General features: G+C 44.3%; 1 protein-coding gene across 2 annotated transcripts in view; it reads left to right on the forward strand.

The window, feature by feature from the left end:
* Window positions 1-13,934, forward strand: part of LOC126338779 (uncharacterized) — a 224,180-nt gene that overhangs the window by 80,896 nt on the left and 129,350 nt on the right. For both annotated transcript variants that reach the window (XM_050001582.1, XM_050001583.1), the window contains exons 4-5: window positions 3,723-3,895; window positions 11,068-11,274. In XM_050001582.1, the coding sequence (XP_049857539.1) occupies window positions 3,723-3,895; window positions 11,068-11,274 (380 nt within the window). The remainder of the gene's footprint in view (window positions 1-3,722; window positions 3,896-11,067; window positions 11,275-13,934) is intronic.

Genomic DNA, 13,934 nt, shown 5'->3' on the forward strand with positions numbered 1-13,934 from the left:
GTGAGAGGTAATACCCAAAATTTGACACTTTCGGCACACTATTGACACTGTAGATCGCGGGATATTGAATTCTGTTAGCAATTTCCGAAATTCCATGTCCCATGAGTCTAGCTCCAACTACCATTCCGCGTTCAAGTCCGTTAATTCCCGTCGTCCGGCCACGGTCACGTCGGAATACTTTTCACATGGCTCATCTGAGTACAAATTACAACTCCGCCAATGCACTGAATTTTTTATACCTTGTGTACGCGATACTACCACCATCTGTAAATGTGCATATCGCTATCCCACGACCTTTGTCACCTCAGTGTACTATAAAGTACGGCTGAAACTCGCGTGCCGCACGAATACTTTATTCGAGTCACATGCAGCCCTCGGGCCGCACTTTGACCACCACTGGACTACAACATTAATCTAGCCTTAAGGTAACTGAAAAATTTTGGTATTTTAAATCTGATATATCATTTGTAATAGTTTTTCCATTCGTTACGTTACGTATCAAATTAAAACACGGTTCTAGGCACTGCAGTCCGGAACCGCGGGACTGCTACGGTCGCAGGTTCGAATCCTGCCTCGGGCGTGGATGTGTGTGATGTCTTTAGGTTAGTTAGGTTTAAGTAGTTCTAAGTTCTAGGGGACTGATGACCTAAGATGTTAAGTCCCATAGTGCTCAGAGCCCTTTGAACCATTTTTGAATTAAAACAAAATAAGTACTGTGATGGGTAGCAGTAGAAAACAAATACGAGGATAAATCACTTATTATCCGCAATTTAGTTATATTTTTGTTTATTTTGGTAGTACTGTCGTTTTACGTTGATGACGGTTGCCTTGTTTATTTGTTGTTATATCTTTGCAATTTTCAAGCTGCTAGGTTAGTTTCCTTATCGCTGCCGATGAAGGAGCCCCGATGAAGGAGCCGGACGACCGTTTGCCGCCACAAATGTAGAAACCATTGAGCGTTCACGTTAATGATTCTCTTAGATAGGCCATCAACTATTGACGAAGTAGCACATCGTCTGCAAATTAGTCACGGTTCTGGCCACGAAACCATCCACAACAGACTAGGGTTTCATAAACTTTGTACAAGATGGGTCCCAAAACAACTCACTCAGTTGCATAAAGAAACTCGGTTGGACATCTGCAAAAAAACATGTGGATCGTTATGGTAACGGAGGGGACAACTTCTTAGACAGGATCATTACTGGTGATGAAACATGGATGCATCATTACGAGCCGGAGGGTAAAAAAATTGTTGAAGTGGCTCTAAGCATTATGGGACTTTATCAGTCCCCTAGACTCAGAACTAATTAAATCTAAATAACCTAAGGACATCACACACAGAGCCATGCCCGAGGCAGGCTTCGAACCTGCAACCGTAGCAACCGCACGGCGCCGAACTGAAGCGCCTAGAACCGCTCGACCACAGCGGCCGGCCCCGGAGAGTAAACGGCAGAATATGGAATGGAAACATCCAAATTCGCCGTACAATAAAAAGTTCAACACTCAATCGTCTGCAGGAAAGCTGATCCTTACGGTTTTTTGGGACGCACAAGGTCCAATACTGGAACATTATGAAGAATGGGGCACAACAATAAACAAGGTAGGTTACAGTGAGATGCTTACGGCCAGGCTATAGCCTGCAATTCGAAGCAAACGCCGAGGATTGCTGTCAAAATGTGTTGCGTCGTTGCACGACAATGCCCGTCCGCATACTGCTGCATAAACTACTGAAACGCTGCAGAAACTCAAATTTGAAGTAATGGATCATCCTCCATATAGTCCCGATGTTGCCTTCTGACTATTACTTGTTTGGTCCACTCAAACAGGTATTAAGGGGCCGTCGATTTGCCTCGGACGAAGCAGTGAAAGAAGCGGTGCATTCCAGGCTCGCAGCTCAACCGAGAACCTTCTTTATGAGGACATCAGGAAGCTTGTACAACGATAGAACAAGTGCATTGAAACGCAAGGAGACTATGTCGAAAAATGATGTTCTTGTTATTTGATTACAATAAAATTTTATAACTACACAACTGGCCATTAAAATTGCTACACCAAGAAGACATGCAGATGATAAACGGGTATTTATTGGACAAATACATTATGCTAGAACTAACATGTGATTACATTTTCACGTAATTTGAGTGCATAGATCCTGAGAAATTAGTACCCAGAACAACCACCACTGGCCGTAATAGCTGCCTTGATACGCCTGGGTATTGAGTCAAACAGAGCTTGGATGGCGTGTACATGTACAGCAACCCATGCAGCTTCAACACGATACCACAGTTCATCAAGAGTAGTGACTGGCGTATTGTGACGAGGCAGTTGCTGGGCCACCATTGACCAGACGTTTTCAATTGGTGAGAGATCTGGAGAATATGCTGGTCAGGGCAGCAGTCGAACATTTTATGTACCCAGAAAGGCCCGTACAGGACCTGCAACATGCGGTCGTGCAATATTCTACTGAAATGTAGGGTTTCGCGGGGATCGAATGAAGGGTAGAGCCACGCTCGTAACACATCTGAAAGTAACATCCACTGTTCAAAGTGCCGCCAACGCGAACAAGAGGTGACCGAGACGTGTAACAAATGGCAGCACATATCATCACGCCAGTATGGCGATTATGAATACACGCTTCCAATGTGCGTTCACCACGGTGTCGCCAAACACGGATGCGACCATCATGATGCTGTAAACAGAACCTGGATTCATCCGAAAAAATGACGTTTTGCCGTTCGCGCACCCAGGTTCGTCGTTGAGTACACCATCGCAGGCGTTCCTGTCAGTGATGCAGCATCGCAGGCGTTCCTGTCAGTGATGCAGCGTCAAGGGTAACCGCAGCCATGGTCTCCGAGCTGATAGTCCATGCTGCTGCAAACGTCGTCGAACTGTTCGTGCAGATATTTGTTGTCTTGCAGACGTCCCCATCTGTTGACTCAGGGATCGGGACGTGGCTGCACGATCCGTTATGGCCATGCGGATAAGATGCCTGTCATCTCGACTGCTAGTGATACGAGGCCGTTGGGATCCAGCACAGCGTTCCGTATTAACCTCCTGAAGCTACCGATTCCATATTCTGCTAACAGTCATTGGATCTCGACCAACGCGAGCAGCAATGTCGCGATACGATAAACCGCAATAGCGATAGGCTACAATTCGACCTTTATCAAAGTCTGAAACGTGATGGTACGCATTTCTCCTCCTTACACGAGGCATGACAACAACGTTTCACCAGGCAACGCCGGTCAACTGCTGTTTGTGTATGAGAAATCGGTTGGAAACTTTCCTCAAGTCAGCACATTGTAGGTGTCGCCACCGGCGCCAACCTTGTGTGAATGCTATGAAAAGCTAATCATTTGTATATCACAGCATCTTCTTCCTGTCGGTTAGATTTCGTGTCTGTAGCACGTCATCTTCGTGGTGTAGCAATTTTAATGGCCAGTAGTGTACTTTGCGGATAATAATTGACTTACCCCCGTAATTTATTCGTAACACTCCCACTAGCCTACACTTGGCTTCTGTGACAACAGCTAGCAGTAATGGTTGGGGAAGTTGTTAGGGGTGGTGACTCTGTCTGTACCGACCGAGGTGACGCAGGAGTTAACACACTGGTCATCCTGATTTAGGTTTTCTGTGAGATTCCTAAACCGCCCTTCCCTAATACGAAAGGGCCGATGTTTGGTCTCCTCTCCCCATACCAACCAACCAACCTCTGTCTGCAGGCGTACGTGGGGCCGAGCGTGCCGCGTATACCGCTGGTGCAGACGTCGGCTCCACGCCTCATGCATCCACACGTACGCTGCGACACGACGGGCAAGCTGTCGCCCGCCTACCTGGGAGCCGCCGCACCCGGCTTTGTGGGGACGCTGGCCTCGAAGCTGCATCCCCGCGTCAGGTACGTCAGTACAATTAAAAAGCACACCACCCTCTGCACTGTGCTGTCTTCTGTGCAAGCGATCCACGTAGCAACATGAGCAACTTGAACGCCAATAGTTTCCACCACTCTGTACAAGAGAAAGCAGTTCTCAACACGTTGGTTCATAGAGCCTGTTGTTCCACGGACCCAACCAACCAACCAACAAACTTGCGCACGCGCGCCCTGACCGTGACATCTCTGGCCACAGTTCCTGTCGCGGGCGTCGGCGTCTCAGGGCGTTACCGCCGACGGAAGAGGTCGCTGAGCTCGGGTCCGCAGCACCCCCTGCCTTTTGCAAATAAGGAGGAGCGCTGGCCCCGAGACGGACAGTCCACTGTCGATTGTCTATTGCTAGCCTTTTGTGGAGTTTATAGCGGAGCCATTGCAGTGTGATATTTGTTATTGTATTCGACTTGGACTTGTATTGCTGGTGCACGTTTCGTCAGAAATAAAGATAAGTTATCTCTTCATTCTAGTTGGCGCAATTCTTGTCATTAATTATTTTTCGGCCAACAGACATAGCTACATACAATTGGTGGTGGCTGCCCATAAAGTACCGCTGAGGACCTTGGGTTACGGAGTCGTCACAAAAGAGCCAAGATTTTCTCTCACGACGACCACCTACAGACTGAATTTCAGAACTTAAAACGTGTTTTGGGGGAAAATGGATACACCAAAAGAGACATCGCAAACGCTTTCGAGGGCCGCCGACGTAAGACACCTGGTGAATCAGTAGAAGAGGCCAAACGGACTGCATTACTGCCATACTGTGGAGTAACTAGCAGTAAGTTAGGACGTCTGGTGCAGAAACATGGGCTAAGACCAGTGTTCCGGCCCACCCCCAAGGTACGAGATATGTTGCGCTCTGTTAAAGACGACATTGCTCATCGAGTTACCGGCGTGTATGGTGTACCTAATGTAGCAGCATGTATATCGGACAAACAATTCGCACAGTTACGGAGCGTTGCACTGAGCGCAATCGCCATATAAAACAAAGGGAGCTTGACAAGTCGGCCACACGGAGCATTGCCCAGAAAAACGGACATAAAATACAGTTAGAAAATACAAAAGTGTTTCCAGAATGAGATTTTCACTGTGCAGTGGAGTGTGCGCTGATATGAAACTTCATGGCAGATTAAAACTGTGAGCCGGACCGAGACTCGAACTCGGGACCTTTGCCTTTCGCGGGCAAGTGCTCTACCAGTTCTGCAAGTTTCACAGGAGAGCTCCGGTAAAGTTTGGAAGGTAGGAGACGAGGTACTGGCAGAAGTAAAGCTATGAGGACGGGGCGTGAGTCGTGCTTGGGTTGCTCAGTTGGTAGAGCACTTGCCCGCGAAAGGCATAGATCCCGAGTTCGAGTCTCGGTTCGGCACACAGTTTTAATCTGCCAGGAAGTTACAAAAGTGTTGTCTCATGCATCTACATATTGGGACTCCGTTATAAAGGAAGCGGCCGAGATTCGTTTAAACAACAACAATTTTGACAGAGACCAGGAGTACACACTCAGCAGGGCATGGGGGCGGGCGTTGGACATCGAAAGGAAGCAGAGACAGATGCGCGACGTGGGAGCGGCACTTTCAAACGTGGCGCCTGCCCCTGGCGCCACCTGACGTCACCGGTGCTGCCACCGGCAATAGCTCCGTTAGCTGCCCGGATCGACTTCCTCGCGCGCGCCGCATTGGGTCTGTCTGGAGGCTGCTGATGATGTCATCATGCCTATATAAGCGAGAAACCGTAGCAGCCCTGGCACTCAGTGAACTCCTGACGACGATGCCGGAGATGGTCATTGAATGCTCGAGGAATTTATTCGAATTGACGCGGTTTGAAAACCGAGAACGTTTTATTCGACATGAACAACAGTTTTATGATGGTGATTGACGTAATACCAACTGAAAAGCTTGGAACTTTGAACCAAACAATCGTTGTCCAACAGAAGAAAACACCACTAAAAGGCGGTATGTCATAGAACAAAACAGCCGGTTTCCAAATTAGTGGAGGCTCCTAAACGAAAGATACCATATTGATTCACTCATAAGGTGAAAATAAACGAAAAACTGTTAAGACCTAATTTTGGTCCTGAATGAAAAATCAAGAAGTGGTTACCACTAAATGAAGGGATATTCTAGTTGAACCAAACCCGTTAAGTAAATAGCTACTGACGCCGAAGCAGAACCTGAGAACCGCGTTTATCGCTTCTCCGGTCTATAAGCAACCTCGAACAGGGTGGTTGGTTGGTTGTTTGGGGAAGGAGACCAGACAACGTGGTCGTCGGTCTCGTCGGATTAGGGAAGGATGGGGAAGGAAGTCAGCCGTGCCCTTTCAGAACCATCCCGGCATTTGCCTGGAGTGATTTAGGAAATCACGGAAAACCTAAATCAGGATGGCCAGACGCGGGATTGAACCGTCGTCCTCCCGAATGCGAGTCCAGTGTCTAACCACTGCGCCACCTCACTCGGTGACCTCGAAGAGGGGACGCAGCCACGCGCTGTGACATACTGACCATCTATATGACACAGCGCGCAGCGGCGTCCCCTGTTTGCGATTGCGTATGGACCAGAGAAGGGTACCCATTCACTATATAGGAATCTGGCTGTTTTATTCTATGACATACCGCCCTTTAGCGGTGTTTTATTCTGACGCATAACGAATATTGTGTACCAAACTCCCAGCTTTTCGGCTCGAATGTTTTATTTAAATGTTCACCTGAAGATATGGCTTTTAGTTCCACGAAATCGGTAGTGAACAGTAATGAAAGACTAAAGACAGCTGAAGCTGTTTAGACGAAAGACATCTTTGCTTTAATGACAGCCACATCAATTCACTTATCATATTCATAACCCACTATTTTGAGATACAAAATTGAACTACGCTTATATGGGCTTTTCCGATGTTCTCCGTCAGTTCTATCTAATAAGGATCCCATACCGCACGGCAGTACTCCAGAAGAGGACAGATAAGCGTAGAGGAGGAAGTGTCTTTAACACATTTGTTGTATCTTCTAAGAATTTTGTCAATAAAACGTATTCATTCGCTCACCTTCTCCACAGTTTGTATGTGATGGTTCCAATTAACTTTAATATGTGGGTATTTAATTCTATCGACAACCTCCAGATATATGTTATTTATCCTCTGACTGTAATTTAACACATTTTTAGTGCTGATGCGAAAGACTTCACATTTTTTGTTGTTACAGTCAGTTGCCACTTTTCACATCATGCAGATATCTTGTCTAAAGCATTTTGTAATTGTTTTGGATCTTTTGGTGACTTTAGTACAGGGTAAATGACATAGTCATCTGCAAACAGTGTTAGCGGGCTACTCAGATTGCGTTCTAAATCATTTATACAGTTTAGAAACAGCATAGGGCCTATAACATTTCCTTCGTTGACGCAGATACAACTTCAGTTTCACTAGATGATTATCCGTCAGTTGTTATAAACTGTGATCTTTCTGACAGGAAGTCAGTCTCACAACTGAGGTGATCCTCATAGGTACGGAATTTAATTGCAAGTTCCTATGATATTTTCTATGCAGTCAAAACACCGCCCTTTCAATGTCAGTTTCATTTTCGGGAAGGGGAAGAAATCGCAGGGCGCTTGGTCAGGCGGATACCGTGGGCGGGGAACAGTTTTCACGTTGTTTTTTGACAGAAATTCTCCCACAATAAGCAACGTGTGCCCAGGTACATTGCCATGACAGAGGAATCAAACTTCGTTCTCCCATTTCTCAGACCGTTTACATATAACACTTGGCTCTGTCTCCTCAGAAGATCGCAGCAGAACTTCCATATGTGTGTCTCACCATATGAAATAAATTTCTTTTGAGCAGTTGTATGAGCGGAAAACAAGGTGGACTGCAAACGTGGCGCATTATTTTGGGCTTGGAGAGGATGGTGTCTTCCAGTGAGAAAATTGCTGTTTAGTTTTAGGGTCATAACCGTACACCCACGATTCATTGGCAGTTTGACTCTGGACAGAAAATTTCGACCATCTGAAACTGTTGTTTGCAGTACAGTGCACACCTCACTCCGATGGTATCGTTGGTCGGTGTTCAAAAGACGAGGAACATATTTCGCTGCAATTTATTTCATGTTGAGATCGTCAGCTAATTTGCATTGACATGTCCCATACAAAATTCCAATTATTTCACAAACCTCATGGACTGTCTACCTTCTGTCTTTGTAGACCGCTTCACGCACTTTCGCATTGGTCTCCGAAATTACGGATGATGAAGGTCGGTGCAAGTGTGTGTGATCCACCAAAAACTACTGACCGTCTTTAAATTGCTCAGTCCACTCAAATGTTCTTCTCTCAAAGCTTGCTCAGCAAAAGCCTCCCTTAGCACGTGGTAGGTTTCAGCTGCAGTTTTCCGGAGGTTAAAACAGAAATGAAAGCATATCCCACGTTTCTTCGAGTTAGCTGTTTCGAAATTCGCAGTCACAGTAGAACATGGTGTAGAGAAATCATCAAAAGCGTTCACACCGATGCAGTCACAATGATGCCATGTGGCAGACTTGCAGTTAGAATTATTGTTGCCCGCCTAAATAAGTTATTTCCGCTACGAGCGCACTCAAATTCCACTACATTCCGCCACAGTATCAAATACGGTTTATTATGTAGCCTAAACAAATTACCGACGACACATAGGCTAAAAAGAACTTAAGCTCTAAACAAGTACATTCCATACTTTTCTAGCTAGCCATTTGACGATAGCAACATCAGGGATGATTGAGATGAACATGAAAATCGTGGATCATCCACTAGGTCGCTGTTAATGAGTATAGTAGTTGTAGTTTGATGAAACGGATACTTTCCTCTTTTGTGGAGTCTGAACTTGCAAAGTTACAGGACATTCATTCACAAGGGAATTTTGTTAGCTGTATTGTGAAATGTTTTAATGATTCTTAAACTGGCAGTCAAGGACCTTGCCGCAGTGGTAATGCCGGTTCCCGTCAGATCACCGAAGTTTACCGCTGTCGGGCCTGGCTAGCACTTGGGTGGATCATCGTCCCGATCTGTTGACTGTTGTTGGTCAGCGGGGTGTATTCGGCCCTTGTGAAGTTAATTAAGGAGCTACGAGACTGAGAAGTAGCGACAATTGTCACGAAAACTGACAACGGCCGGGAGAGCGGTGTGCTAACTGCACACCCCTCCGTGTCCCCATCCGGTGACTCCTACGGGCTGAGGATGACACGGCGGCCGGTTGGCGGTGTTTGTTTGTTTGTTTTTTTTGTTTTTTTTATGTCAGTGAAATACATAAGCCTGTAAATAAAGCCGTATTTTGCTCTCCTTGTGGTAACTGTTCATCTTTGTTATAGAGTTGATACGTGCATTTTCTAAACTTAAGGATATTCTGAGATAACAATGCTTAACACATTAGGGTCAGATAAATTTAAATTATTATTATTATTATTATTATTATTATTGTTAATTTATTCCACCATTGGTGAGAAAAGAAAGTTTGATAAAACTGACTGCCAGAATTCTGATAAATCTTCTACTTTATGGACATAGATACTGTATAAACCTATTTTAGTCAACAGAATATTTTGTTGCATTTAGCTGTCACAACGACTTATATTTAATGAAATGCAATTTTTAATGAAATTATTTGTTGTTCTTCCTTTTTGTATATTAATACTGTAGTGAAAGTGTAAGCTACACAACTCAGTGATTCGAATAGAATTTAATTTTTTTATTTGTTTACTAATCTTATCATTACAGTTTGTCGTCAGACTATCCCATCACCTGTTCGTCTTAGTTCGAGAACTCACGCATACAGCTTCCAAATTTAAGGATATTTAGCAGTGAACACACAGTGCATAGCGGGGAGATCACTCTGTTGTAGAAATAATTCAAAAGCCAAGATCGCTTAAATAATGTTTACTGGATAGCCGGTTTCAACACACTAAAGGAGCCATCATCGGATCTGAATGTAGATTAACATTTACAAACCATTTGGAGATAACAATACATGAGGCAGACCAGCCGATGTAAAATCATTGTCACAAAAAATTAAAAAAAAAACAACTGCTCTCCTGGTCATTCTTTTCCATAAGATACGTAAAAGCGAAGTCGCAAGATTAAACTATTTGGTACATGACCACTGCTCGACTAGCAACGATCGACAAGAGTGTGATGCCGTCCGTTGTTAGTCGAGCAGTAGTCATGTACCAAATAGTTTTATCTTGTGACTTCGGTTTTACATATCTTATGGAAAAGAATGACCAGGAGAGCAGTTGTTTTTTATTTTTTGTGACAATGATTTTACATCAGCTGGTCTGTGTCATGTATCGTTATATCCAAATGGTTTATAAATGTTAATCTACATTCACATCCGATGATGGCTCCTTTAGTGCGTTGAAACCGGTTATCTAGTAAATAGTATTTAAGCGATCTTGGCTTTTGAATTATTTCTAGTTAAGGATATGTTTATCCGTAGTTGAGTACGAAATACAGCAATAATGCTTGTTTTGCATGTCTGTTCGTACTCTTAACAAGTCAGTGTTTCAAGTGCTTTTAGTTTCAACGTCTGTCTAGATGGAGGAAGCCCGTGCAACAGCTGCATTCCCTTGCACGAAGGCTAGTATTATTTTTGCTACTTTGGCAACATTCGAGAACACATACTCTCATCAAAATGTGTATGAATTCTTGCTGATTTACTGTACGTAACATGCACAGTACATATTAAACCTGTATTATCCTGTACTTGCTAATGTTTTAAAATAACGTAATGCTGATTTAAATATTTTTGAACTTTGGAATGGAAATTTACTGGGGTTTTACTTTGAGTCAAGGGAAATTAAATTACGCTACATTTTTAACAACTTTAGAATTCAGCCCCTGTGCCGCGAAGATCAAAAGCTCCACTATATACAATGGAATTCCGCTACGGTTGGCAGCACGGGTTAGAATTGTTGGAAGACACAACTTGGGCCCCCTAGCTGCGGAAATTTGTGCTACTGATTGTTTGGGCGCATTATTCAAATTGTCAGAAATTTTGAGTGCACCTCTTATACACATATGAACTGACAATTTTAGACAGTGCTGTTATTGTTTAGAAAGAATACCATCTCCGCCCTCGCGTCAGTGCGCGGACCCGAGTTGGTGCAGCAGTGGCTCGGCTGCATGGCTAGTGTGTGTGTGCGGCAGGTACGACACGACGGGGCGGCTGTCTCCGTACTTCCAAGGCCTGCCCGGGCCGCCGCTGCCGAATCGGCTGCGCGTGCGCTACGACACGACGGGCAAACTGTCACCCGCCTATCAGCGGCCTCTGCCGTCGCCCACCATCCTGAAGCTGCCGCCGCTCGTCTTCGAAAAGGTGCCCGCCCCAACCCAAAAGCAGCACCCCAAGGTCAGGTAAGTCGTACTAACCGTATCCTGTCTTTTTGGAGTCTCATTGTGTATGATGATTACGATATATTTTGTGTATTCAGCCGGGAGGCGTTGGCCATACTCTGCGATACTTCGGCAAAATGATTTGTTGTTATCTTCAGACGATCCACATGTAACAGATTGTCTTCCGCTGCTAGCAATTAGCCTGGAGCTGCATCACCTATTGTTGTCGGGCCGCACGGTACTGGTTAAAGATGGGCAGACTAGATAAGGTTAATATAATAACTGGTTCTCCGCTGAACAACAAGCGGGACCTCAAACAAAGGAAAATCGATACATGGCAAGAAGAATGGGGCACAAGTGATAAAGGACGGAGAGTACATACATTTTTTTCCGGATATAACGGAAAGGTTAAGAATGAAACATGCCGATCCTAGCCGCGGCATGGTGCATTTCTTGACTGGGCACGGACCTTATCCCACGCACTTGAACCGCGTGAGTCTAAGAGACACATGTACATGTACATGCGGAGGTATGAGAACCCCCGAACACACAATCCTATTCCGCGGGAAATATAGACAACACAGGAACACACCAGGAATACAACACTTACAAACTGAACGACACATATACGATGCAATCAGAACAGCTGAATTATGGGACGAACTAAATGTACTGACAGAACAAAAATCCCAGATGAATGCCATAAATAAAGAGTACAGGCGCGAGAGACCGTACAGACGACAAACCTAGATGCAGCACCTACATAGACGCCATAGTGTGGAGGATGAAAACCGAGACAGAAACAAGACCGACAGAAATGCATTAGTCTAAACATAATGTACACATATCACAATAGATTACACATAACTAAAGCTCAACATGAATAGATGTAAACAGTGTCGGCGCACCGTCGCAATTGCCACAGGCAAACATGGCACTTTAAACCTGTTAATAGCGTAATTATCTTAGTAACAGCTTTAGTAATTAGCATAGAAATTAGAGATTAGCATAGATCTTCTTAGTTAAAGGTAATCTAAGGATGAGACTGAGGATCAATGGCTTGACGACTAATTCCAAGGCTTTCATGCTCAGTTCCTTAGGGTGGAGGGACTATAAGCTTCATCCTTTCTTATCTTCTTTCCTCTTCTTCATTCTAAACTATATTTTTGTATTTCTTTTTCGAAATTTAAACTTCATGTAAATTTTTGCTAAACGGTTTGGGAAAGCTGCCATAAAGAAAAGAAAAGAAAGATAAACAGCGAACAAAGATAACCAAGTAAAAGAAAACAAAATAAAAGAGGCAAAAACAAAACACGATCAACTATGGCCCGCCTCCTCGTGGCGAGACACGGGCAACGGTGCGATCGGATGCGGGAACTGGTGTGGAGATTCAGCCATTATCAGCGCCCATATACCGATCGCAGCGGCTATGCGGTCAATAACGACCCACCTTCAGCAATTAGGTGGTGAGTCGTAAAATCGTTTGATGCAGCTCTCCACGCTATCCTATCATGCTATACTGTGCAAGCCTCTTCATCTCCGAATAACTACTGCAACATACATCCTTCTGAATCTTCTTACAGTATTCATCTCTCGGTCTCCCTCTACGATTTTTATCCCTCGCTCCTAACACACACACCCCTCCAGTACTTAACTGGTGATTCCTTGATGTCTCAGAATGTGTTCCATCAACCGATCTCTTTTTCTAGTCACGTTATACCACAAATATATATTCTCCCCAATTCCATTCAGCACCTCCTCGTTACATATGCTATCTACCCCTTTACCATTCAGCATCCTTCTGCAGCACCACTTTTCAAAAATACCTTTATTCTCTTCTTGTCTAAACTGTTTATCGCCTTCGTTTCACTTCCATACACGGCTGCACTCCAGACAAATACTACAGAAAAGACTTCCTAACACTTAATTGTATATTCGATGTTAACAAAATTGTGCCTTCTTCAGAAACGCTTCTCGTGGCATTGACAGCCTACATTTTATTTCCTCTCTACTTCTGCCATCATCAGTTATTTAGTGCCCAGATAGCAAAACTCATCTATTACTTTAAGTGTCTCGTTTCCTAATATAATTCTCTCAACATCACCTGATTTAATTCGACTAAATTCGTTTAACCTTGTTTTGTAGATGTTTGTCTTATATCCTACTTTCAAGTCGCTGTCCATTCCGTCCAGCTACTCTTCAAGTCCTTTTTTGTCTCTGACAGAATTGCAATGTCACCGGCAAATCTCAGACCTAGATTTTAATTCCTACTACAGATTTTTCTTTTGTTTCCTTTCTGCTTGCTCAGTGCACAGATTGAATAATGTCGGTTAGAAACGATTACTCTGTCACACTCTTCCTCAATCACTGCTTCCCTTTAATGCCCCTCGACTCTTGTAACCGTCGTCTGATTCCTACAGAAGTTGCAAATAGGCTTTCGCTCCCTCTATTTTACCCCTTCCACCTTTAGAATTTGAAAGAGAATATTCCAGTCAACATTCTCAAAAGCTTTCTCTAAGTCCACAAATGCTATAAATGTAGGTTTGTCTTTTCTTAATCTGTCTTCTAAGATAAGTCGTAGGGTCAGTATTGCCTCGCGTGTTCTTACATTTCTCCGGAATCCAAACTGATCTTCCCCGAGGTCGACCTCTTCCAGTTTCTTCATTCTTCTGTCAAGAATT

This window comes from Schistocerca gregaria, chromosome 1 (genome assembly GCF_023897955.1).
Source record: "Schistocerca gregaria isolate iqSchGreg1 chromosome 1, iqSchGreg1.2, whole genome shotgun sequence".
NCBI lineage: Eukaryota > Metazoa > Arthropoda > Insecta > Orthoptera > Acrididae > Schistocerca > Schistocerca gregaria.